Source organism: Etheostoma spectabile, chromosome 8, assembly GCF_008692095.1.
Source record: "Etheostoma spectabile isolate EspeVRDwgs_2016 chromosome 8, UIUC_Espe_1.0, whole genome shotgun sequence".
NCBI classification, from domain to species: domain Eukaryota; kingdom Metazoa; phylum Chordata; class Actinopteri; order Perciformes; family Percidae; genus Etheostoma; species Etheostoma spectabile.
In genome coordinates this window covers 8,514,335-8,541,927 of record NC_045740.1, presented here as the reverse complement: position 1 = coordinate 8,541,927, position 27,593 = coordinate 8,514,335, and the positions used below count along the sequence as shown (strand labels likewise).

Genomic DNA, 27,593 nt, shown 5'->3' with positions numbered 1-27,593 from the left:
GTCAGGAACAATGTGCTGAACGGTGAATGACAATCAGTGAAAAAGAAAATAAGGGGGACATTTTATTATTTTATTCAGCAACCTGTTAAATGGCTTACTTCAATTAAAGCGGATTTTGTTTTCTCTTGAAGGTATGTGATTCTCCATTCCCCCCCCCCCCCCCCCTCTTGTATCCCCAGTACTACTTAATACTGCAGGCTTGAAAGGAAACTCAACATCTTGTGGAAACGTTCCTGTCCAAGGTCCTGAAATCTGCTTTCTCAAGCATGCGCCATGTGACTTCACCCAGCACTGCCGAGCTCAGCACCGAGCCTGCTGCTTTCCGGAGATTTCATGTGAGGAAAAGGACGAACCCCAAACCCCTTTCCCTCTCATCTTGCGTTGTTTAGAGTGTTTATTTTGCGCCGCATCCCCCCTTCCGTTTTTTTGTTTTTGTTTTTATCGGATAATGTGGACCGTCAAAGCGCTCGGAGTATGACACAAGATTTTATAATGCTGGACTTGTGCTGCTCGTTTCGTTCCTCTCTTTTTACTTAAATGCCAACACGGTGAATGCGTCGGACAAAGTGGACAAGCCTGCTGGTCCGCATTCAGAAAGTCGACAGTCAAGTCTTGTCTTTCTTAATTCTATTTTCCCTGGAGCGACTTCAGAAAGATGTAACGACCGATCCACCTTGCGCAGCTGAAGTCTTCTCATCAAAATGCAGAAGGGAATACGACTTAATGATGGTCATGTCACCTACCTGGGGCTTTTGGCAAAAAAGGATGGTACAAGACGAGGGTGCTTGAGCAAAAAAAGCTCAGACAACACGAAATGGCACACAAAGTGGTTTGCTTTGTTACAAAATATGCTCTTTTATTTTGAGAACGAGTCCAGCTCTCGACCCTCGGGATTATACCTGTTGGAGGGATGCATATGCGACAGGGCGCCTTCACCAAAACCTTCACAGTCAGCCAAGGAGTGTTTGGAAAAGCAGGTATGGCGCGCGCACACACACACACGCGCGCGCGCGCGCGCACGCACGCACGCACGCACGCACGCACACACACACACACACACACACACACACACACGCTCTCCCTCTCTCTCGCACTGCTTTATTGTTTTTTAAGGCTTTGTGTAAAATATATTGACGAGGTGTAACACGGTGTAAAATTTGCACCTACGCCGCAAACGCCTTTGAACTAATCTAGTCACCAACAAAACGCTTTCCTTATGCGTATATTCTTCTTACATCCAATCGCTTGATGACCTCAAATCCAGCGCAGCAAAATAGCACGAGGTTCCAGATTGGTGTATTGCACGTTATGTAATCCATGCATGGCATTAATGATGAGGTAACACTTCCACCTAATGATATTAACATTAACAGTTCTTGCACTGGGCTCTGCAGTGTTTTGCTTTAGGTTGCAGCAAACCCGAGCTCGAGGATTTTTGATGGGATAGTTGGTGCAATGGATGTAAATGGATTTCTGTTATTTTCAGTAGGATGCATTTGCATCCGAGTTGGTCACATATTTTGCTTTTGACTTTCAGTCAGTATCTTTTTGACGCTTTAGGGTGGAGAGTGATATGTCTAATGCTCCTTCCAATAAAACATGCACACACAAAAAAAGTTGTTGCCTCAAGGTTTCTATCTTGTGGTGAAATGATGAAACTACAGCTGAAGCTGCAAAAACAGAAGGGCGCCCGTGATCAGTCTGCTCTCATCTAGATGACCTAAATGAAATTATTCAGTCTATTACTGGAATTTATAATTAGCATTAGAGATGGTAATTTTTTTATTACTTCTTATTAGTGGTATCAAATCTTTAAGAAAGACTCTATCACACAGTGTTAAGACTACATGTAACAGGATACATTTAAAATCAGATCTGCATATAATGTATCCACTCAATATTTTTAAAAAACTCCTCTGGCTGCTTCTTAACACAGCAAAACATGAAAGTGAGGAGTATAGAGGTTGACAGGTCTGTTGACATTGTTATTGTCAATAAACCGAATGGGAACATAATGCTTCGCTGCCACTAGCTCTCCTTTCCTCTCTCCAGGCTCTGTGCCTGGCTCTGTCGGTAGGGCTGCAGTCCAAAGTGAGTCCTGGCTCTTCCTGTGAACAGCTGCCTTTGTGCTGACGAAGCAGAATGCAACACACTGGCTAATGTTGTGCTCTCACAGTTGCTTTAAAGGCACCCAAAAAAAACTCCCTGAAAGAATTTATTATATATTATATATCTTTATTTTGGTCAGCAGTGCTGTTTCCAATGCATTTTGCTGTTCCAATGCAAAAGCCTGATCCATAGATGGACGGAATTCATGATAAACTTAAAAGAAGATGCTTGATTGCTTTTTTTCTGAGAATCATGTTTGCTGAGAGTGAAAGCATTGAGTGGTACACAAATAATGAATGACTAATGTGACTGATATTAATGGCTGCTGAAGAGTTACCACTCAGTATAAACAAATCAATATCCTTAACAACGACAAATAAGAGCGAAAAAATATCACCTCCATCTCCTATCCTCAGTTTGATTCATGGTTTTGTGCAAACATATTAGCAATCCACCATAATCCCTACATTATATATATCCTGAAATGCATTTAGTGTGAAAATAATAATGCATTTGAGCCTGTGGTTACTATGGCAACCCTTATTTGCATCCTAAAGAATGATGCAGTTGGGAGAGGCGGGGTAACAGAGAGGATAGAAGTAGTGTCTCGCATCTCTCCTATCCATGCGAGTGCTATGTGGGCAAAATTTGTTCCTTGCAGTATCTTGGAGAGGTCAGTGTCCATTTATAGAAAACACAGCTCGCTCACACTGGGAAACAGCAGCACTTTGACCAATAAAACACAAAGCTAGCTGGTTGATTTAATACAAACTGTACTGTAAATCAAGATCTGACTAATACGTACCAGTGATGTATGACAACCTGGTGATGTTGGTATGGAGAAGGCTAACATCCAAACTAAAGATCCTCATTAAAATGAAAGTGAATGCAAGTAGATTGATAACCAACACTTAGTGCTCCAGGGAATATACTACCTCATAGATCTCATTATAGGATTCAGGAAAGTCCTTTAGTATTGCTGCAATAAAACTGAGCTGTTTATCAGTCAATAGCAATTATACAAGACAAAAGAATTATTCCACTCATGTCTAATGAATTATTTACCACTCATATTCACAGCACACCAAGACTGACAAGTCAGTCTTGCCCCCATAACAAAAGATTCTAGGATATAAGAGCAAATAATAATCGGATACGTTTTACCACTGCTTTGTCAATCTAATATATCTCTGTTCTGATCAGTAATGACTTTTTAAAGGTGCATGACTCAGCCATAAACATAAACCAGGAAGCAGACAGTGCACTTAAAATTGCCTCACACCAGACACTCACCGCACTCTTAGAGAGATCATGAGGGAAAACTACAACAACACGCATGCCTCTCTGCCAGAAATAGATTTTCTTTGACGGTAGGATGAATACCTAATGTGAAGATAGAAGAGCAGTCATCCATGAATAATGATCAGTTGCAGGTTGATAGGCGCCTGTTGAACATCTGCAGGCCAAATATTAGAGTCTGGTCTCCCTCAGCATGGCCGGAACAGTCCATGGGAAAAATTACATTTCACTTATGGGACTTGTGGTATCGTTTTATCATCGCTGTTTTCATAAGCAAAATATTCTATATGTAGCTCTGATCAAAAAGGCCTTCCTAAACATAATATAAACCCAAGAACTATTACATTTAGAATTGAAAGAAATAAATGCTGGTGATGTATTATTCTTTCTTTGATATGAGAAAAGTACTATTTGTACTATAAGATAAGTTATTTACAAGATTATTATTTATTTGTTTATTTATTTATCTAGATAGTATGGACACTTTATCAGAATCAGAATCAGAATCAGCTTTATTTGCCAGGTATGAACGCATACGAGGAATTTAACTTAGATTGGAACAAGCCTCCGGCCGGCAGCTACGGAACAGCGCCACCACACGCTGTATCGAAAAGAAACAATGCAGATAACAACATAGTGCACAAGACATAACAACATCACAATAAAATGCACAAGACTACACACGGTACATGTGGATACATGAAGGAATCTTTTATGGTTGCTCGGGAGGATGGGAAAAAAAACAAAAAGAGAGACCGAGGCAGTCAGACGGAAGCGGGCAAACTTACTCACAAGGATCACTATATTTGATTTAAGGCGATGTTTGCTCCATTTACATTTATCCAAATAGTTACAGCGTTGTGGAATTTCACCAGTGATAGTATAAATGTTAAATCCTTGTAAAGATTTTGTATAAAAAAAAAAATTGTTTAAGCAAAAGTACTTAAGTATTATCTGCAACAACTACTACAAAGAACTACTACAAACTACTATTTTTTGTGACTGTTATTGCCATTCTTCATTTTAACCCCAACCGGTCGTCAGACACCGCCCACCAGGAGCCTGGGTCTGTCCGAGGTTTCTGCCTAAAAGGAAGTTTTTCCTCGCCACTGTCGCACTGTTGCTTACTCTGGAGGAAACTACTAGAACTGTTGGGTACTTGTAAATTATGGAGTGTGGTCTACTCTATCTGTAAAGTGTCTCAAGATAACTCTTGTTATGAATTGATACTGTAAACAAAATTGAATTGAACAATGTTATTAGTATCAAAAGTAAAAGTAATTATCATAATGCAGAATGTACGTTCAAGGAAATTCCAAATACATGTTTCACAGTTTGAAAACCCCAAAATCTGACCCTATCAATGACCCATGCATCATCTATAAAACCATAGTAAATGATTTGAAATGCTAATGTAGCAATAATTATAACAATAATAACAATACTAATAATACATTATTTTCAGTTGAGCTTTAGTTGCTAGGAAACAGGTCTCACACTGTTATGTAATTGGCCGTGGCTCCAGCCTCCATGTCTTATGGCATTTCCTCCTGGGAACCAGAGACATCCCAGGAACCGAGCTGGGGGAGGGTTTCCTCAGTGAGCTCCATCAATTGCAGTGGTGGGCGAGAAAGATGTGGCTTCCCCAGGCCCTGTGTGGTTTTAAATCACCCGCTTGATGTCTGCAGCAGCGAGGCAGTGGAACAAACACAAAGACAAAAGCAGTGGAAAAGCTTCAGTTAAGCCCCTATATAATAGATTTATCTAGAAGGTATGCAATAACGAATGCTCCTTTCTATGTAGAACATATAACAAGTCAGGTTAATGATAGTACTGTTGTGTCTAACAAGAACTCTACACCCTTTCTCCCTTGTTTGTTTCAGTACTATTTCACTGTCAACTTTACCCATGAAAACCAAAAGGCGCTTGAGTTACGCACAGAAGATGTAAAGGACTGCGATGAATGGGTGGCTGCAATATCACATGCCAGGTAAAGGCACACATCAGTGAAATGTGCAGACATGGCAATTATAAGTTGAATTAGTCATTAGAGGTAAGTAATCTTGGGTTGCTCAGTCTGTGGGGGATGTTGCCATGGTTTCATAAGTGGGGTTAAACTATAAAGAAATTACAGAAAAATGCTTTGTTCACAAGAAAAACCTGATTTCTTCGATGTCAGATAAAACTACATACACTGATGTGAAATGCATTACTCAAACTGACTGTGTGTGTGTGTGTGTGTGTGTGTGTGTGTGTGTGTGTGTGTGTGTGTGTGTGTGTGTGTGTGTAACAGTTACAGAAACTTGGCCAACGAGCATGAGACTCTCATGCAGAAGTATCTTCATCTGCTTCAGATTGTGGAGACAGAGAAAACAGTTGCTAAGCAACTTCGACAACAGATAGAAGATGGGGAAATAGAGATTGAAAGGCTTAAGTCAGAGGTAATGCTCACTGTGATGCCTTTACGCTATAAACAATTATGAATACATTATTCAGATTTGAACGGATACAAACAGCAAACACCCCCTGTCAATCGACACTTTTTTCCCCACAAACATCACAACTGTTGTTCTCAGTCGTACCTCAGACAGATCTAAACTCACCTTGTCACAATCAGCTGAATTCACTTTTTACAGCAGTGTCAGGATCTCTGATGTGCATTGAGGCTATATCTATTTAGAAACCATAGAAAAAAGGCACTCCTAAGAACTTATAATTGCTCTTATTGTTTTTTGCTCAATATTATCATTGTTTCTTCACTATCAAAGTAATCCTGGGCATTGTTGTCTGTACAGTATGAACATGAACTGCTAGTAGACAAACCAGCATGATTTTCCTGATGAAAATGTATCAGATTGTAAATAGGCTACATATTAAAAACAGTTCATCCTCAATTACTTCTCACCAGTCCTCACCAGATTTGTTGTGCAGTTCAGGATAAAGCTTGACTGGTGTTCCACAGCGTTCCTATCATCATCATCCGATACTGAAGCCTGACACCTTGAGTGACTTGAGCTGAAGTTAGGGACCGTTTCAAACATACATGCTAGTAGAACGAGGAAGCCTGTCAGATTTACACATCTTTTTTTAAAGATAAACAGATACAGTTAGAAGCTCTACATTACATTAGATCAAGAGTATCTGTCTGGGCTATTGTATTCTTCCGATGGCAGATGTTTTACGGTTGAAATATCCAACTTGTTGTCCTTTCTGACCAAACCACAATACGCAGGTATTACAGGGTTTTCCATGTATAGATAAATGTGTGGCAGCCACACACAGTATCAGTCAGACGTGCTGTAAATAGACTTCCTAAACTGGCACAATAATACTATATTACCACTTCTTCTTGCTCCGCACACTCACTCCTCATCTCGCCAGCACAGCAAGTAACAGCTGAACTAGTGGGAAAATGATGGATTATGCTGATTATTGTTGTTTGCCTCATATGTATGAAGAAGTGTTAGAGGACAGAAATGGAAGCACTGCATTGTCACAGAGAGAAACGTGTTCAGGCCAACCACACTCCACTTTGCATCTCCTCTCAGAAACAATGCCTCCAATAGGGCTGCTTTCCCGGCTGTAATCTTCAGATCAAATAGTCATTTTACTTTGATGTGCAAATGTGATGCTTGAAATCAATTTATGTGCTGAATATGCATGAACACGGCTTTAAATTGCATCACTTCTATGAAATGCAATGTCAATTAACTCTCTTGCCGTCTACAATGTAAATGGAGACACTTGGCTTCAAACAGTTCAAGGCACCTCCGATCTGTCTTTTTTTCAGCCGTCTGTTACCTCATGTCAACATGCAAGACAGTTTGGTTCTATGTACATGACCAATGTAAAAAATAAGTATTGAGGCAGAGGCACCAGCCAAGTGAACACAGCTAGTTTAGTCAGGCTAATGTCTCAGTGTTGACAGTGCTCACAGGTCCTGTCCTGTTGATTCAGTCACTCTGTTTACATGCTGGTACAGTAAGTGAGAAGTGTGTGAGTGGGAATGATTAGTCTTTCTTGTGGTTGGCTCCGCGGCAGATCTCTGGGATGCTCAAAGACAACGAGAAGATTCACGACAGCCCTGCAGCCGTCCCAACCGATGACGACTCAGAAATCAAGAAAATCAAAAAAGTAAACGCATGAATTAAAACTTGTTGCTAAATGTTATATATTAAGATGCTGAGAAACTGACAAAAGCCTTTAAAATTCCAGGTCCAGAGCTTCCTGCGAGGCTGGATCTGCAGGAGGAAGTGGAAGACAATCATCCAGGATTACATCCGCTCACCACATGCAGAGAGCATGAGGAAGAGGAACCAGGTGGTGTTCAGCATGTTGGACTCAGAGGCCGAGTACGTCCAGCAGCTTCACATCCTGGTGAACAATTTCCTGAGGCCCCTCCGCATGGCAGCCAGTTCCAAGAAACCGCCCATCACCCACGATGATGTCAGCAGCATCTTCCTCAACAGGTTGGTTTCCATTAATTGCCTTACTAAACATGGTCATCTGTGGAGTTTTTATTTTAAACTTAACACTAGTAGCATTATGGAGCAATGGTATTGTGAGTGGAAGCTCGATTTGTTTATATCTCTTGGACATGTGCTGTTCCACTGAACGCCAATTGGTGGAAGTAATAGAAACTAAGAAGACTACAAGCTAGCAAAATATGTAAACAATGCAAATGTAAAATCACAAATCACCTTTTCAAATGGAAGGAGATGGAGGAAGGAGATCTCAAGAATACATACAATGTATTTCTTAAGTGTCTTCTTCTACAGTAAAAAAAAAAAACATGTAAACATGTATTCTAAGACTTAGTGAAATTCTATTTTAACCTCAATATAAACAAAATTCCTATGAAGAAAGATCAGAAATCGGAAAAATATGAGCTGTACAAGCTATATGTAGTCTATTGGATTATTTAGGATTCTCTTATATTCGCTCTTTGATATATATATATATATATATATATATATATATATATATATATATATATATATATATATATATATATGTTTATTAAGTTTGAGGTTCCAGATTGAGTTTTGTGTCCCATTAGACAAATCTATGCCAAACACACACGCATTACAGTGAAGACAGTAATCTACACACACCCCTATAGGCCCATTCAAAATCCACCCACAAACTCATCCAACCACCTTCATGCTCAAAACCTGCACACCCATGCTCTCTTACACACTGTCTGGTGTCAGGGCTTTCTTTAATAACAACTTCACTGGATTTTGGCAGAATTATGAATACAAACTCTGTATTTCTTTAAGAAGTTAATCCTATTTTCTTTCTTTTTTGTCAGTGAAACTATCATGTTTCTACATCAGATATTTTACCAAGGTCTAAAAGCCAGAATAGCGAGCTGGCCAACATTAGTGCTGGGTAAGAAACATTTTCATTTCATGATTGTTTTCATAATGTGACCATCATGAAGCTGGTTCAGTGTGAGTGTCATATGATTCAAGATGAATGTTGAATTACTCCACAGTATTGTTTGTGTCCTTGAGACAGTAAAGTATCTTGGTATTGATCCCTCTATAAGCCGACCTGTTCGACATCCTGCTGCCCATGCTGAATATCTACCAGGAGTTTGTGAGGAACCACCAGTACAGCCTGCAGATCCTGGCTCACTGCAAGCAGAACAGAGACTTTGACAAGCTGCTGAAGCAGTACGAGGCAAAGCCTGACTGTGAGGAGAGGACTCTGGAGACCTTCCTCACCTACCCCATGTTCCAGGTGAGCTCATTTGTCTCACAGATATACACACGAAATAAAGGCAGACCCATTTGTTTTCTGTAGTGCTGCAGCCTAGAGACAGATTTTGCTGTTAATTCTGAGCTCTCCCTGTCTTTCTAGGCCAAATTCTTCTCTCCATATAGAAATGTTACCCTTGGGCCGTATATTTCACCAGCGTAATACTAGTTGGCTATAGCTACGCCAATACAACCCAGTTGTAGCTGTCTGTAAAGTGGTTTGTGTCCTCGATATTCAAAGCCGTTGTAAACGTGTCTTGTCCAGAGTATATCTTGACATTGGACAGCAAATTGCCCCCATTTTAACCTCTATTCCACCACTATTGATACACGTTAATTGCAATTTTCAGGTTTTATTTATTGCTCTCAAAGGATATCATAGACTTATTTCCCTAAATACAATTAACCTGCAGTGCATTACCTTGAGGTGAACTGTTTCAGTTGCTCTATAATTATATAAAGTGAAGATGAAAGATGATCCCACAGTCTCTGGAGAAACCTGCTGCATAACTCATGGTAAATATGTCAAATAGCAAATCCCACATAGGATTTAATAATAATTGTAACCAAATTGACGAATATACATTTCAGAATAAGCTTTATTTGCCAGGTATGAGGACACACACAAGGACTTTTGCTTTGGATTATACATTTGTATACATTTCATGTGTTCTGGGCACTATTCTGGCCATCATGGCTCAACCAAAGACCCGATTCCTTCTCGAGCACTCATTGTCTCTCTGAGTGATGTCCCATATTGTAGCAATACTGATCAAGAACAGAAACAGCAGGTATGGGTCTGCTTTTGCTAAGAATGTCCTTGTAGTGTTTTTCATCTATGAAAAGCGTTTGTTTTTTGGAGCTCAGTCTTTAATAATGGCTCCTTTCTGGCAAGGCACGCAGTTTCCCGACAGTTCCTCTGCTGGGCCCTTCTGCAGGCTGTGCTGTGTTGATAATACATTTTGCTGATGAGTGTAGATTGTGCTCTCCACTGATCTACTTCTCATTAGTGTGCGTGCACGTTGGCATGTGCATGTAAGTTCTTATATTTGAGTGTGACTCCGCTGTTGCTTTTCGTTTTGTCTCTGTAGATTCCCCGCTACATTCTTACGCTCCATGAACTTCTGGCCCACACTCCCCATGAACATGTAGAGAGAAACAGTCTGGACTACGCCAAATCTAAGCTGGAGGAGCTTTCCAGGTACATCTATATCAACAATTCCTCCGATTTATTTCCACCACAGGTCATTTGTTCCTACCATCTAATATGACCCACAGGAAGCTTTCTCAAAAAAGCACCCCTACACGTGGCAGGAGATCAACACACCCTCATACCTAAACACAACGATTGCAGTTTTAAGATGTGGTTAATGTTGTGAAAAGGTCACAGTTTGGTTAAGTTTAGGCAACAAAACTACTTGGTTAGGTTTAGGAAAAGATTGTGGTTTGGGTCAAAATAAGTACGTTCGTTATATAACTTCAGTTACGTACGTGACATAGTTTAATGTTACGTAGCATATATGTAGTTACATACTTAACTTATGTAAGTACTTTAACAACATTAACTTTCAGTTTTATATGAGACAACTGTTTCCCGGATGAAAGTCCTTTGTTTGATTGACCCGGCCGCTGCAACCTACTCCAGACGAAGACTTTGTCACTCTTTATTTTACATTACTTAACTTCCTCCTTTACGTCCGTCATAATTACTACAACCACAAGAGGTCATAGCCGCAGTATATGTGAATTTGGGTATATAATGAGATTGTTTTTCAGGGGAGGACAGTCCCTTCCAATAAAGTTAAGTCAAGACTTGCATGGCATCTCGACTGAGCGACATCACTTTACACGACATAAAGGGCATACATGTTATGTTGTTCATTTATATACATTAACATAAATCTAGCAAATAATTTAACAAACTACCAGTATGAAACTGGTTATCATGTTTTCTGTTATAATGGTAGTAACAAAAAAACATTTGTAGGAGAAGTTTAACGGTATATAGAAACATAGGGTTAATTATTCTTTTATTACCTGTAAAAACATGCAGAGGTAATACTTTTTAAAGCAGTATCTGCAAAGCAAGCTGTATGTTGCCAAAGAGGCAAAGAAAGTATGACAAGCACTTGCCTTTTGCTGTAAACGACCGCATAATTCAAGGCTACCCAGATGACTTCATTAACTTTATTATTATTTATTTCATTAGATATTTGGCATATGGACAGTCACTGACTCAGATTTTACTGAGGGGTACTGAGTCCTATATAGATTAAATGAGAATAATTAGATGTTCCTTTTCCCTAGAATCATGCATGATGAAGTGAGCGAGACCGAGAACATCAGGAAGAACCTGGCAATAGAGCGCATGATCATAGAGGGCTGCGAGATTCTCCTTGACACCAGCCAGACATTTGTAAGACAAGGTAACGTCTGCCTGCTGTACTTTAAATCCCAGCAAAAAAAAAACTCCAATTCAACAGAAAAGAAGACCTGTAAGAGAGGGGGATTTCCTGTTCCTCCTTACTTGTCTGACAGCCTGATCTCACATCTTCAGCACTGTATTGAGGGGAAAATACTGAGATACAAAGAATATATCTCTCTCGCAGGGGAACAACGTGTACAGGCTTTAATTTTCAAGTGTAATTAGAATGTTCAGAGGCAAACTGATGATGAATCTGGGACTGTAAATGTCACACGTCCCCAACAGGCCTTGACGGATGAGGAGAGGGCAAACCAAAATGGTACATTATTTAATCATTAGTATCTCATGTGACTCTACATGTATTCATATGTAGAAGAAGGCTAGACAAGCAATGTAACATTGATTCTTTCTTTTATTCAGTTCCTCCACTGCCAGCTCCTCTTGCTCCTTTTTTTACCCCCTGTCCTTGACTCTTTTCCATTTATACACTCTTTTATTCCCACATACAGGGTCTCTCATCCAGGTGCCGATGAGCGAGAAGGGCAAGATCACCCGTGGGCGACTAGGCTCTCTGTCTCTGAAGAAGGAGGGGGAGAGGCAGTGCTTTCTCTTCTCCAAGCATTTAATCATCTGCACCAGGGGTTCTGGGGGAAAGCTTCATCTCACCAAGGTGTGCCTGCGCTGCTGAGTTAGCAGTGGAGCTGCTCCTCATTTCAAACATCACAATCTTACTGCGCTGCAAAAAAACCCTAAATCGCTGAGCTAATTTCAACGGATTAACTGAGATGAAAGCTACAGGGTTAGCAATGTTGTGGCTTTTATCAGTGGCAATGACCGCTGGAGCTACACACACTCATATAAGCCTGCAAACACACAAGCCCACACAAGCCCACACAAGCCCACACACACAACACACACACACACACACACACACACACACACACACACACACACACACACACACACACAGCTCACTTTTCAAGTTGATACGGCAAACTTGTTAGCAGGTATCAGAGAAAGAAAGAAAAAAGCTGAAAGACACAAGGGTTGATGGCAGTGGCCCAATCTGAAGCTGGCCAACAGTTTTCTGCATAAGAAAGGTTCAAGTGCATTTGTCAATCTATACAGAAAGAAAACTGTTGTGCTACAACTGTTCACTTGTTCAGTGTGTTTTGCTAAGAGTTTTAGAGCTGATGTTAATGACACCTTGCATCTGATTCTTGTCCCTTTGACAAAGGGATATAAATAGCATATAAATGAAAAGGTAAAGGTAGTTAATTAAATGTATATGGGCAGTAGAGTTGCTGATGAGACTTTTTCCCAATCACATCTGCATTTTCATATTTTAATTCTAAAATTCACAATATAGCACTCATGAATCTTGACCCTTTTAGTGTAAATGTTCAGTATGCTATAGCTGCAATGTAAGAGCATGAGTGAAGACACTAAACATATATTGTATGTTGTTTCCAGAATGGAGTAGTCTCGCTTATAGACTGCACTCTTATGGAGGACCCTGAAGGGACAGATGATGAGTGTGAGTGTTTTATTCATGTAGCAGCTTACAGAGATATGCATAAAATCTACCAGGTTTGCAAATGTATATTATGTTGGATTACTAGTGTGTGCCTGAATTTATTAATATTTTATATTCCATATTTGAAACAGTTGCAAATTTGCTCCAAAGGCAGAAAGTTCCACTAGAAAATAATACAGACTCAACATAGACGTCAAACGATGATGTTAATGCAGATACAGTATAAACATTTGAAATGTATGCATTTTTAGAGGAAGAGAAAATTACATCTAGTTATGTCTTTGTGTTTGCCTCAAAGCCAAATCAGACAAGAGCGGCCAGGACATGGAGCACCTGGACTTTAAGATTGTCGTGGAGCCAAAGGAAAGCCAGTCATTCACAGTCATCCTGGTGGCCTCCTCGAGGCAAGAGAAGTCTGCATGGACCAGTGACATCAGCCAGGCACGTCAACACGCTTCAATGTCTCCAGCAGTCAGACAAGAAGTCAAAGATGTCGGCAGAAAGCTTGCATGTTACAGAACTCCCTAACATGTTCTTATGTCCTCTCTTTTTACTTCCGTTGTCTGTTCCACAGTGCATAGACAATATCCGCTGCAATGGCCTGATGATGAACGCCTTCGAAGACAACTCCAAAGTCACAGTGCCGCAGATGATCAAGTAAGCCTGGTTTTTTGTATATGCTATTCTTTGCAGCTTTCCCTTTGCATTCATTTCTAGTTTTGTTTGTCTTTTTTATTTTCTGAGCAGATCAGATTCAAGTCTGTACTGCGATGATGTGGACATCCGGTTCAGCAAGATGATGAACTCCTGCAAGGTGCTGCAGATCCGCTATGCCAGTGTTGAGCGCCTGCTGGAGAGACTGACCGACCTTCGTTTCCTCTCCATTGACTTCCTCAACACCTTTCTGCACTCCTATCGTGTGTTCACCACAGCTGATGTGGTGCTAGACAAGCTCATCACCATCTACAAGAAGCCCATTAGTGCAATCCCTGCTCGGTAAGTCACGTTACATGTGGACAGATTTGAATGTTGTAAAGTTGTTTATGGCACTGATGTAACAATAGACAAACACAGCTTACAGTATTTGTTACATTGGCATCCCTCCAGACTTTGATCTGCTGCATAAATATGAGATTGATCAATTTGTTGTCTTCTAATCAATGCAAGGCATGTGCAGGAGCCAAGGAGCTTGCAGGTAGAATTTTTAGGTTTTACTGCAACCATATGACTTGTTTCTTACTGTTTTTTTAGCCTGAAGTAGGCCTGCGTGATTCTCGGAAACATATGAATCATAATTTTGCTTAGAATTGATATCACAATTGTCTACCACGATTTCTTTCTCACAAAGTGTAATGTTTATTGCACACCTGAACCATGACAAAACAGAACGGCAGTACCAAACACAGATTTATTTTTGGCACCTATAGCACATTGCTCATCACCACGAGCCTGTAAACATAGAGGCCTTAATGAAGAGAAGGAAGAGCATTAAAACCTATTTTATACAGTCTATATTTAAAACCCACAGAAGAAAATAGTAGCGTTTGTGATGAATTTTTTCTTTATTGGATTTATTTATAAATTAAAATTGTGAACAGGGTGAATCAAGATTGCAATTTTTTAACAATTACTCGTGCAGGCCAAGGCAGAAGTGATGGATTTGTTTCAGCTTTAACATATAAAGAAGGTAAGTTTCACCTGAGGAATCTCACTTCAATCATGAAGGCAATACATGTTCTAGGCCACTGTCTAGCAGCTCTTGCAAATGGCATAAAACAACAATGGAAAGAAGATAGATAGATAGATAGATAAAATGTGAGTCAAGCTGGTGTTCGGGGATATTTGTTATTGTTGCATTACATGTGACAGAATTAGTGTTCACACACTGTATGTATCACTAAGTCCAGTGATTTCTAAAGCTTTGTGTGCGCATTTGGGGAGTTTGTTGCTTATGATTCTTAAGTATTCCTGTGTGTGTGTGTGTGTGTGTGTGTGCGTGTGCGTGTGTATGTGCTTACACGCACGTGTGTGTGCATGTGTGTTTGTATTTATGCGTGTGTTCAGTGGTCGAAAGCAATAATGAGGTCCAGTCTCTCTTGCCTGCCCGGGAGTGTCTCAACCGGGCTCTGTCGCTCTATGGCAACCAACATTGATGCTGCAGGACCCCACCCTTCCCTTCCTCCCCTCCCTCCCTCTCTCCTTGTCTGCAAAAGATCCATAGTGTGAAATATTGACAGAGTGTTGCAGTGGGGCTAACTCGCTGCTCCACAGGCCTAGAGTGAGGGCCCCACTGTGGGCTTCAGATCACCGGGAGCTCCCCATGCCCACGCCCTGCAGCATGCTCTCCCGTGGCGCTTGTCATGTCACTGTGTGAGACACCTACACTTGGCTGCTTGTGTCAGCAGTGGCCATGCGCACTATCACTCGCTGTGCTATTTATGGGAACCCGTGAGGTCGCCAGGAGGGTGGCAGGGAGTGGGAGAGGTTTTCTGCAACACTGCAGCTTGTATCCTGCTTAAAACAATGTGACTACTGGTTGCTGTGCTAACTTGGTTTTCATTTATTATTTAGGAGATGTTGTGTATTTAGCTAAGCTCTTAAAACATAAAGAATATTTTCCACATATCAAGGAAACATATTCCTAAATCCTAAATTCAAATGCATTTATCCTCCCTTGATGCAGGTCCCTGGAGTTGTTCTTTGCCAGCAGCCAGAACAGTAAATTCTTGTATGGAGAGCCTCCTAGCTCCCCCAGGGCCAGCAGAAAGTTCTCCTCCCCACCTCCTCTCGCTATTGCCAAGAATTCATCCCCAAACCGCCGGCGCAAGCTCTCCCTCAACATCCCTATCATCACTGGGGGCAAAGCTCTTGACCTTGCTGCCCTCAGCTGCTCCTCAAATGGCTATGCAAGCATGTACTCATCTATGTCCCCATTCAGCAAGACCACCTTGGACATCAACAAACTGTACGTGTCCAGTCCTACTTCGAGCAAAATCCCTGATGAGGGAGAAGACAAGAAGGACAAGGTGGAGGATATCTTAGTGAGCAAACAAGGTAAGTCAGCAAGATTCAATCATCAGCAAGTTATTACAATTTTGATTTGCAGGAATTATGTTTTTATTGATCTCTGTGATTTTTTATGATACAGATCACTCTGTACGAGAAGAAAGTGACATTGACCAAAACCAGAGTGATGATGGGGACCCAGAAGCCTCTCCTATCAAATCACCAACCACCCCAAAAAACATCAAATGCAAAAACTCCTCAGGTACATTGTGTCCTAAAACTATGCAGTGACATAACATGCCACTACTCCAGTGTACCAGCCAGTTCTACATTCATAAGAGACCTCTACACATTTTATTTGACCACAGTAACAGACCACATAATAAAACAATGCTTGTAGCTGAAAAAGATTTGGAGAAAAAAAAAAGGCCAAAGTTTACTGTATGTAGGCAAGAAAACAAGGTCCAGGGTGCTCAGGAAGTTCAGTCAGATGATTGAAGGGGCTCTTTGTGGTCAGGAATTCAATGAAGTATAGAAAAAAGCCTTTATTTTACTGTCTATTTCATAATAGAAAATGTAAAAGTCATAGGGAGACGCAACCAACCAACTGTATTGTGGATTCATTTTTTTAAATGGAAATTTTAGCCCTGACTTTGTTTAAAGAAAACAAAAACCTGCCACTGTGAAGCGTAATTCATATCAAATGTAAATTGGTTGATGGTTATGGTCATATGAGGAAAGCCATTGCTTGGCTTCAGTAGGTGTTAGGGAAACTTGTGTCATAGCAACTACATCAGGAGCGTGTTTTCCCTTCCGCCCCCACTAATGAGGCTTTTTGACTGCAGCCAAGATTATCTATGATTTCTAAATCTATCAAAATTACACAATGGATTTGAGAGGAATCTATCATCTGAAGCAAAGAGTTAAATGAAATTGCAAAGCAGCGAGTGTCTCACATGGTATAGAGTTCTTAGCTGCTTATAATCTGTCTATGTTTAAACATAGCAGACTGCAGAGAATCTGTTGATTCCTCTGTTATGCTGATATTTGGTGGCTATATTTAGCTGCAACCATCTTGAATATCAAAGCCTCTTGTAAGGGAAAGTCTGAGGAAACTGTTGTCTTGGCCTATAGTGCCCCCCAGTGGACGCTTGTGTAACAAAAGCAGGTCATTCTGCAGTCTATATAGATTCAGTTATACTCAGTAATATAAATAATAATTTTCTGTAAATTTTGAGTTACATATAATGTGTTTTGTCCCTCCTCAAACTACCCACCCATTTCATCTACATACCACCAAAATCAAGCTTTTGACAGTTTCCGGAGAGTTATTTTCTCTTCATCTTTGCTTCTCTGTAGAGTTCTCCCTGTTTTCCTACAACAACGGCATGGTAATGTCCTCATGTCGAGAGCTGGACAACAATCGCAGTGCCCTGTCTGCTGCCTCTGCCTTTGCTATTGCTACAGCTGGAGCCAATGAGGGCACACCCACAAAGGAAAAATATCGGCGGATGTCCCTAGCCAGTACTGGTACACACGCCTATTCACTATTCCATTAGACCTAAGCTCTTTCAGGTACAGTTCAATTTCAGTTACAGATTAACAAAACCAGGCGGCCAGGAATTGCAAAACTGCCCCACATCAGGTCAACTGATATATACATATTACATATTAGATGTACACTGTGACAAATTTAACGTAAAATGTACAGTAACTTACTGGCAATAATTGGCCAGTAAGTCACTTTATTCACTTTAAATACAGAACAATTAAACACTATGATTTTAGTTGTATTGACAGTATTGCTTGTTTTACTGTAAAATAAATATTAATCAAATACTGTGATTTTGATTGCATTTACAGTGCTGTTTATTTACTGTACAAATAAAAACAGTTAAGCACTGTTTTTATGTATTGTATACGGCAATACAGTACTTTTAACAGTATGCATCAGTTAATCACTGTAAATTTAGTTTCTCATTGTACAATTTAAATACTGTATCATTGTGATTTTATATTAGCCAGCATTAATAGAATCACCCGTATTCTAAAATATTTCCATTAACGACAGACAACAAGAAAATTGTTAACAGTTATTTATTTAAGATTTGGTGAACAGTAACGTGACAAAACAGGTCTATAATAAGGGATAATGGACGACACGCTAAACACGTTCTAAAGAGCAACGAATAACATAATGGAAATTATGAAATAAAATAAAACATTGAACAATAACAAATAAAATATTGAACATTTGCATGAACATTTAAATCAGAAATGAAAAGAAACTTCAGAAAAGAAATCTCATCTCTACGGTCTCTTCACAGAGACAAAATGCATATTATCCTAACTTGGCTGCATCATACATCAACAGAAATACATTGTTTTCAAAACGTTGTTTTTTTAACTTTTTATAACTCAACACTAGCTAGCGTTACCACATCTTATTATTTGTAAGATGAACACCAACTTCCACATGCGGAAACATAGAAATATTTGTATTAACGTCAGCTAGCATACGTTAAAATGAAATAGTGCTTACGATGGGGTTTGACAGCAGCAATGAAGCAGTCTCCATCCTAACCCTTCGTAGACTGGCACCTTATTTGCTTCCTTTGTCGACTGTTGTGCGAATATGTTGGTGTGATGAATTCAGATTTACTGTTCATCACATCAACAGTGTGTGTAACATGAAGACATTCAGACGCAGATTAAGATCTTTTGAATACTTTGCTGTATGTGTCCTTACTGGGTATGAGTTTAAAGAAAGATAACATAAGATTAAAAAAAAGGTAAAAATACAGTAGTTCACTTTATTCTTTACACTACTGTTGTGGCTATATTGTGATTTTTTTACAGTAATGCTTTAACTACTGTAATTTCAACTGTAAAACTTAGACCACTGTGATTTTGTCATGTCAACACGGTTGTAATGTAAACGTTACAGCATTCTACTGTAAAAATAATATATGGTAGTGTTACTGCGAAATCTAAAGTAAATAACTATAGGTTTCACAGCCATTATTTACAGTGTATGGATTCTCCAAACCTTGTTGCTCTTTGCCAAAGCTGTATGTATCATAGGGATGAGAGCTTTATGTAAAAACTTCGTTGATATGTTTTCTGCAGGCTTCCCAACAGATCAGAGAAATGGAGACAAAGAGTTTGTGATCAGACGAGCAGCGACCAACAGAGTTCTGAATGTCCTGAGGCACTGGGTGTCCAAACACTCTCCGGTAAAAAATCCCCACACACTTCAAGACATATTCATAGGAGCAGTACTTGCCAACCACTGCCATATTAACACTGGATTTGTTTACGTATTCATATACTGATTAATTTCCTCTTTTCACATTGATTCTGTAAGTTGGCTTTTGTAGCAGGGACACTCGAATTTTACACAAAATGTTTCAATTTCTTTATACGTATGTGTGTAACTGGAGAAAAAATTGTGTATTTTGTCTAAACATAAAACTTGATTTCCATCATCAGTACAAAGTACCGAATAATAATAATGTGAAATTAAATAAAAAGGAAGATTCCTCGGAAGTGTAGTGATGTAATGCATGCCCCAAAAAGCCCCAAAAATCCCCAAAAATAGCTGCTCAACCGTAAAGAATTATATAATTGTGCATTATCTCATGTATCTTTGGTAACATGGTATGCAGAACACGTTTTCATTGTATGCAAAATTGCATGCGTTCCACCTAGTTAGATAGTGCACATACTTTTGGAAAGTCCCTTTTGGCAATAACACACGAAGAAGTAGACAAGAAAGCTAAGAAAAAGTTGGTTCACTACAGAGTAGAACACATTTTAAAATAAAAACTCTAAAAAGCAAAGAATATCACAATTTGGTGATTGGTGATGTATGTAATTACACAATAGTTTTCAAGCCACATGTACATGTGCTATCCATCCTTCTCAAGGACTTTGAAAGTAACAATGAGCTGAAGACAAAAGTTATTGTCTTCCTGGAAGAGGTGATGCATGACCCCGAGCTGTTGACCCAGGAGAGAAAAGCAGCAGCCAACATAATCAGGTACTGTTTGTGTGCCTACAATTTAATTAAACACATTTGAAATTATGTATTATACTGTAGCTACATACTATAGAGCTTGACCTTCTCTTACTGTCTGTCAGGACTCTAACTCAGGAAGATCACAGTGACAATCAGATCACCCTTGAAGACGTGACACAACTGGTGAGTGAAGTCAGCTGCTGTTAATAAATGTTTAGTGGGGAGCAGTTTTAAAAGCCGCAGGAGGCAAGATTGTAACAAAAATATTAAAATACATCCACATTTATACAGATCAAGCAAAAGCACAATGTGGGGCTTTGATGGACAAGAGCACCTCATCTAGTGCTGCAACTATTCTATTTATTCTATCGGTTATTCGCTTGGTGTATAAAATGGCTGATTTCTATGAGCAAAAGGTGCATCTCCAAATGGCTTTTTTTCCAACCAACAGTCCAAAATCCAAAGAAGACTAAGAAGACCAAGAAATATTCACATTTGAGAAGCTGGAACCAGAGAATATGTGGCATTTTTGCCAACAGAAATAAATTCTTGATTAATTATTGAAACTCTTTCTCGGCCAATCTAATTAATTATTTCAGTTCTACCAACATTAAAGGTGCAATAAGTAATAGCCTACTAACAGCTGGTGTTTAAAATAGTTACTGCAGTACAAATTCAAAATACTGGAGAGTCGTCTACCCCATCTCCTCCTCCCCAGACTCAAAGTTCACGTTGGTTGCCAGGCTGAGACCGCAACAGTGTTGCTAGACACTTGTTTCACATAGGCAGACATTATTTCTAAGCACAGCGAAGTAGCAAACGTTAGATGCTGGCAATATGACAGTCAAAAAAGCTTGTGCTCACGCGGAACTATGTTCCCAACTAACAGACACACTTCCTCGGCTTAGAATTACATTAGAAACCACTAAAAATTCCACAACTTCGCCGTCCTTTTCCACCCAACTGAAATACACACTTTATTGGATTAGAATTACGGCAACAATCACTAAACACACTGCTAACTCACGGTCCTCTCTTCCCAATTTACAGCCCCTTCTCTTGGGTTAAAAGGTGTGACCACTGTCGGCGACAGCCGTGTCCCGCTTGCCTGGTCCTCCGGTAACGTTAGCAGTTAGCAGGGTTAGCATGGCGGCGTTAGCCAGGACCAATCGGGATTAGGCTACTTTACTAGCTGTGTCTCAATTGTTTTTGCGAGTATGTAAACAACTCAGGTACTAGCTATACAGTTCAATGTGAGTACACAAATGTTGAAATGATATAAAATGCCCGTCCCTAGTAGCCATGACAAATTAACCTGAAGCTAATGCTTACCTGTTCAGGAGGAAATTAGCCAACTCGGCGTCCTTTTGGGCTCTAACTGTCTCAATCTTTCAAATACATCTCCAATATTTACCCGGGGTTTGTTACGTCTCTGGTCACGCAACTGTTAACATGCCGTTTTTTTTTAGGTCGGGTAGAATCTATCTCCGTTGATCCCGTCCGTTTGTTTGCTGCTTTCATGTCTGTAGGCCTACTAGCATTACAGCTGTACGCTAGCGCACTGGGTTTACGTTTTTAGAGGTATATCTGGCCACCCGGCCTGTCTATCAAACTAGGCAGTCGATAACAACACAAAGGCCAAAACACAAACAGAAATTCTGTCACGGAACGGAAATTACAAAAGGAGAAAATACTGGCATTAGCATTGTTGTCAGAAAAGATAATATTTCAACTTGCCATGTTTTCTTTAATATCTGATGATGCATTGGAGTCATTTTTGGATTTATTACAGTAAATATATTAGCCCACATATTGGGCATTTAACTGAGAATTAGATTTGCACACTTGCAGTGAAATTCTAAGGTTTTGAATGTTCATTCCTCTACCCACAAAAAGTGAAAAATCAAAATCAGTAAAGCATTGCCAAGTCTAAAGAAAGCTGACAAATGTGCTTTGGGAGAAAGCAATCACACATGAGCTACTTTTTTACTAGCATGCCGCTTTGTGCTAGGTTGCCTGGGACACATTTAATAACTTCCTTGCTGTTTTCTTTCTCCTAGATGGGCGAAGGAAAGGTTGAGCCCTTTGAGAGCCACTCTGCATTAGAGATCGCAGAACAGCTCACTCTGCTGGACCACCTGGTGTTTAAAGTCATTCCATATGAGTGAGTGCCATCACACATCTCAGCTGTACATGTCTGTGGCCAAGAAGACCACACAGAAAAATTCAGTGTTTTTTGTCTTTTTCTTAATCTGTTACCAGGGAATTCTTTGGACAAGGTTGGATGAAGAATGACAAAAATGAGAAGACGCCGTACATCATGAGAACAACAAAGCACTTCAATGATGTATGTTTTAATCAACAAACCCCTTACGCAACGCGTCTTCGGTAACTTTGAGTGATTGTCAAATAATTATAACTAACCATTTATTTCTATCTTTTCTGTGCAAGATAAGCAACCTTATTGCCACAGAGATCCTGCGCTGCGAGGACGTGGTCACACGAGTGGTGGTCATAGAGAAATGGGTGGCTGTAGCCGACATCTGTCGCTGTCTCCACAACTACAACGCAGTGCTCGAGATCACCTCCTCCCTCAACCGCAGCTCTGTTTTCCGTCTCAAGAAGTCCTGGCTCAAGGTTTCCAAGCAAGTGTGTATCTGACTATGTATTGTGTGTTAAGCCTTTTCCTCCTAATGTGCTTAGAGTTATCATTCATTGTGTTCTCAATAACCTTTTTTCTTCCAGACAAAAGGATTGATTGACAAGCTGCAGAAGCTGGTCTCATCAGAAGGAAGGTTCAAAAATCTGAGAGAGGCTTTGAAGAAGTGAGTTCAGTTCAAGGACATAGTTGTGTACTGGATCAATAAAGCAAGCGTGCAGTGCTAGTGAATGATGAATGATGAATGACGAATGGTGTGTGTGTGTGTGTGTGTGTGTGTGTGTGTGTGTGTGTGTGTGTGTGTGTGTGTGTGTTTGTTTCCCACCAGCTGTGATCCTCCCTGTGTGCCCTATCTGGGGATGTACCTCACAGACCTGGCTTTCATTGAGGAGGGAACACCAAACTACACCGAAGACAACTTGGTCAACTTCTCGAAGATGAGAATGGTAAGATTTTCATTGTCCTGTTGAGACTTAGTGCAAATGTGTGTTTTACTGTCAGAAATGAACATCCTGTTTCTCATGTTTTACAGATTTCTCACATCATCAGAGAAATCAGGCAGTTTCAGCAAACAGCATATAAGATTGACCTTCAACCAAAGGTAAACAAATACCAAAACTGTACACAGGTGGTGCACAATTATTCTGTCTTGTGACACCCTAAAGGAAAGCTGAGATGCATAGTCAATGCTTTATTTAAAGCAAGACTAGAGAAGTTTTTGTAACTTAAAACAATGTTTACAAAAATTGTTTTAGTGGCTCATCAACTCGTAACAGGGTGAACGGGACTTCTGCATTCGCTTTGCGGCTCTCTACCGGCTATAAGCCCACCATGCAAGTTTGCCAGATCGGGTAGCGGATCTGTAGTTCCAATGAGACATAATGGGACAGTTCTGCTTTCAACCTGTAGAGGGACCAAAGCGGGAAAAGTTACATAGTGTTGCTTTAAAGGGGTCATGAACCATAAAGGTTGGGAACCACTGATGTAGACAATGAACAATAGTGGCTGCCTTAGCTGTTTACTATTGTTTGTAAAGTGTAAAGATTAATTTAAATATAAAAAAATCTTTAACCTGATTTTTTTTTTAACCTTTTTTTTTTTTTTTTTTTTGAATGTTCCAGGTAACCCAGTATCTGCTGGATAATAGCTTTGTTCTGGATGAAGAAAGCATGTATGAAGCCTCACTCAGAATTGAGCCTAAAGTGCCCAACTGATAAGAAAGTTCATTATTTTCTCTGTTAATATTACACACCAGTTAACATACACATCAACTTTTGTATAGTTGTACATGTTTAAGATATTTGCTCTTCTGTACAGTAGATATTTAAGGTTGTTTGTTAACGTTGCCATGATGCCACCTGCTTTAAGATTTTTTTTTTTCTTTTGGGGTATTTCAAGCATAATAACAGAGGTCCCTTAAGTTGCACAAAACTGTGTTTTCTTAGTGACCAATGACATTATTTTGCATCATTTCATACCGTTTTGACTTTGCACTTTCTGAGCACTCGTGCTGCCGCCCGTTGCTTGAGTTTTATCAATTACTGAGTTTCTCTCTGCAACCAATGTAGCATTGTAAAAATGTAACCGCATCAAATCAGGTAAAAGTACGGAGAAGCACTTCATTTAAAGATATGGAACGATGATCAGTGGAGATGACAGTGAGGTACCTGAAGCATAACTGTCTTTGTGCTTCCACAACCAAAACAAGAGGGATTTGTTTCTTAATTCCTGCGCACTACTCTGAAGTCAGAGGATCCCAACCGCTTTTATATTGACAGTGTTATTGTGGACCAGCCCATTGGGAGGAAACCTGAAGGGAAAACAATTAAACTACTAATAATGAATAAGTGCTCAATGTGCTGTTGAGGGAAAGGTTACCTCACATACTCATGAATTCCTTTAATGAACACGGCTAAGAGTCTACTGCCAGGCTAGCAGCGTTGTGAGGCTTTACTTAGGCACAGTGGTGCTTTGACCCTGATGATAACATCAGCATTCTAACATACGCAAAAGGCCAATGCTATCATGCTTATGTTTACCATGTTAACCATCTTTGTTTAGTGTGTTAGCATGCTAACATTAGCAATAAACAAAAAGTATGTTTAGTTATGCAAGTATTTGATCATAAAGTATTGGACCAATTACAATTTTGACCTAAATATTGCCCTAGAAGAAAAGTCAAGGGATCACCAAAGTTATCATAATTAATCCTGAGTGGGACATGAATATCTGAACCAAATTTATTTTAACAGTTGTTGACTTTTCACTTGGAAAAACAATTGTGTAAACCTTATGGTGGCATTAGAGAAAAAGTGAAAGGGACACTAAAGTCAGTAGACTTCATCCTCCAGGAACTGTGAATATTCGTACCGAATTTCAATGTAATTCAGTAGTTGAAATATTTCGGTCTGGATCAAAGTGGTGGTGACAGACTGATGAGCATTGCCATCTCTAGAGCCATGCTGCAAACATTGTTGGTGAGAGCGTGACTGGAGCTGATGAAAAACGCAGGACAGACATTCTTTTATAATTATTAAGGTTTTTTTCAGAGAATCATACAATTTCTTTGCTCCCCGGTAGCAAATTTTCCGAGGGCCAGTGACGGTCCATAGGGGTCAGGAACCTCTGTTTTAAGACACATGTCCTCATTAACTCATTAACATTCTTTTTAGCCTCTTGTCACACAAGGTGCTCAAACTCACCTCAGTATATTTAACTAATTTCTTAAAAGCTGTGTGACATAACACAGTAAATAATAAAGAAAGGTTGCATCTCTTTAGATTGCTGTGATTTAAGGTGAAGCATTAGTCATCTGAATTTACAGTTACACTTAAAACACACCAATACAGTACAGTGAGTTATATCTATGTTCAAATTTGATGTTTCCTGGTTTTTAGTTCTACTCATAAAGAAATATCACATGCGGTGGAAAGTGTTGTACTTCAGGTTTTTTACAATACTTCTGTAGAGTAAAAGGTGGTTGCTCTTCTGTAATTAAAAGACAATCTGTCCTTTTTTGCTGTTCCAGTGATTGTGGAACGTGACTGTATATCACTCTGTTATATGCATTGCTGTTTACTAAAACTATGATAAAAACGTATGTGAATGACCTCTGCCTGCAGCATTCAAACACTATTTTTGTAGTAGTATAAGAGAGAGTAACCTGCTCTTTATATGAACATGGGAAAGTATTTTGTACGTTGTTGTTAATTCACCTCACTGAAGATGTGCTGTACATTTTGTACATGCAACCCTGCATATTTCTCAATGTGGAACAGTGTAATCCTTTCAACAAAAAAAAGAGTTGTATCTCAAGCTTAAACACAAAATGCTACAAGTGTGGAAACCATGACTTAGAGGTAGGAGACAACTTCAAAGTGTTTTGCATTTATACTGTAATCCTGGCTATAACCATTTCTGTTAGCAGGAATATAGTAATGTAGTGCTTATTCTGTGAATATTTGTATGTATTTTTACTATGTATGTACAGTACACTTTTGAAGCTCATGTGGCAGGCATGCAACACCTTCACAAACAGAATAATACTATATACTTATACTGTATACACTTATACATGCACATACTCTTATAAGGTATATACACAAATAAACATTTTGCTGTTAGCAATACCCAGTGGTATGAAAATTATCTTTCAACCCTCATGTTTCCACACCTTCAGAAATATTCCCAGTTTTGTAAGAAAACAAAATGAAAAGACAACAAAAGAAAATATATGATGGTGATAATAACAACAAATAAACATATGTTTCCAAGTTACCTCTTGCTAATAAATCCATTTTATATCAGGGGCATTTTGTCTCAAGTGTTTTTGTAGATCATCTATCAGTCGGCATCATGCTCTCTCGGAATGAAATAAAATCTAATCTGAAAGTATTTAACATCACCAGCATCTCTCTGTCCTAGCAAGCCATGATGTAGTGGACAAAAGTGTAACATATCAGCTGTATCTACAACAACACAGGCATATTGAGAATTCACAGTTTTCACAAATGCATAAGCCTGCATAAAATATACATATGATAGATGTAGCAGTTACGTGTGAAACGACATGGACACATAGTTACGTGTGAAACGACATGGACACATAGTTAGGAGAGAGTTTCACAATTTGAAAATCACTCAATTTTAGATCTGGAGGTAGCAATTACAGTCACAGTTTGTTATCTCTTTGAATTCATTTATTTTGTATATATTTTAATGTTAATGTATGGTATAAATATTGACTGGATTCACCTTCCCCAGGGAAAACATCATTGAGCCTCCCTCCTTTATTACATGCCCAGATCCAAACCACTCCTTCTGGAATAATACCTGGCTCAGGTTTTCTTTGTTTCAATAAGTTTGAGGCAGTTTGATTAAACACAACTTTATTTAGGATTATGTGACCACAATATAAATTCAAAGTAAAACTAGATTTTGACACAGGAGCCCCTATTCATAAAAAGCAGGCCTTAGTTGATTTTACACTTTTGTAGTTCAAACAGTGAATCAGTTCCTTTTTGGGCTGCCGGGTCTGTTGCCCAGTTAGTAGGCTCATCTGTTCTTACAATCACTTGGAGAAGTTGGTAGAACATTGGTGCTTAAATGTTTCCTTTAACCTTTAAGCCAAATCACTATTACAGTTTGTATTACACCCAAACCTATCCTTACATAGTATGTCGCCTCTGTTCAAATATTATATTATAATCATTTCAAATAAAGTAAGGGGCTCAAAGGGATGTATTATCTGGTTGATTCTTATAGCAACTGGT

General features: G+C 39.4%; 1 protein-coding gene across 3 annotated transcripts; it reads left to right on the top strand.

Annotated features, from left to right (window-relative positions):
* The first annotated feature begins 235 nt into the window (after positions 1-235).
* Positions 236-26,715, top strand: rasgrf1 (Ras protein specific guanine nucleotide releasing factor 1). Of its 3 annotated transcripts, none has more exons than XM_032523841.1 (27): positions 239-977; positions 5,292-5,398; positions 5,702-5,849; positions 7,450-7,542; positions 7,624-7,877; positions 8,723-8,802; positions 8,963-9,156; positions 10,265-10,374; positions 11,481-11,599; positions 12,108-12,268; positions 13,072-13,135; positions 13,434-13,576; positions 13,710-13,792; positions 13,880-14,131; positions 15,819-16,189; positions 16,284-16,403; positions 17,501-17,671; positions 19,271-19,377; positions 20,071-20,183; positions 20,285-20,345; positions 22,223-22,326; positions 22,425-22,509; positions 22,614-22,811; positions 22,908-22,987; positions 23,150-23,267; positions 23,354-23,422; positions 23,943-26,715. In XM_032523841.1, the coding sequence occupies exons 1-27, from the start codon at positions 702-704 to the stop codon at positions 24,033-24,035; spliced, it is 3,774 nt and encodes a 1,257-aa protein (XP_032379732.1). In that variant the 5' UTR covers positions 239-701; the 3' UTR covers positions 24,036-26,715. The 3 variants fall into 3 exon arrangements, with proteins under 3 accessions (XP_032379734.1, XP_032379732.1, XP_032379733.1); XM_032523842.1 differs by having other exon boundaries at positions 240-977; positions 13,883-14,131; XM_032523843.1 differs by lacking the exons at positions 22,223-22,326; positions 22,425-22,509; positions 22,614-22,811; ... (2 more) ...; positions 23,354-23,422; positions 23,943-26,715 and adding an exon at positions 20,614-20,670 and having other exon boundaries at positions 236-977.
* The last annotated feature ends 878 nt before the right edge of the window (positions 26,716-27,593 follow it).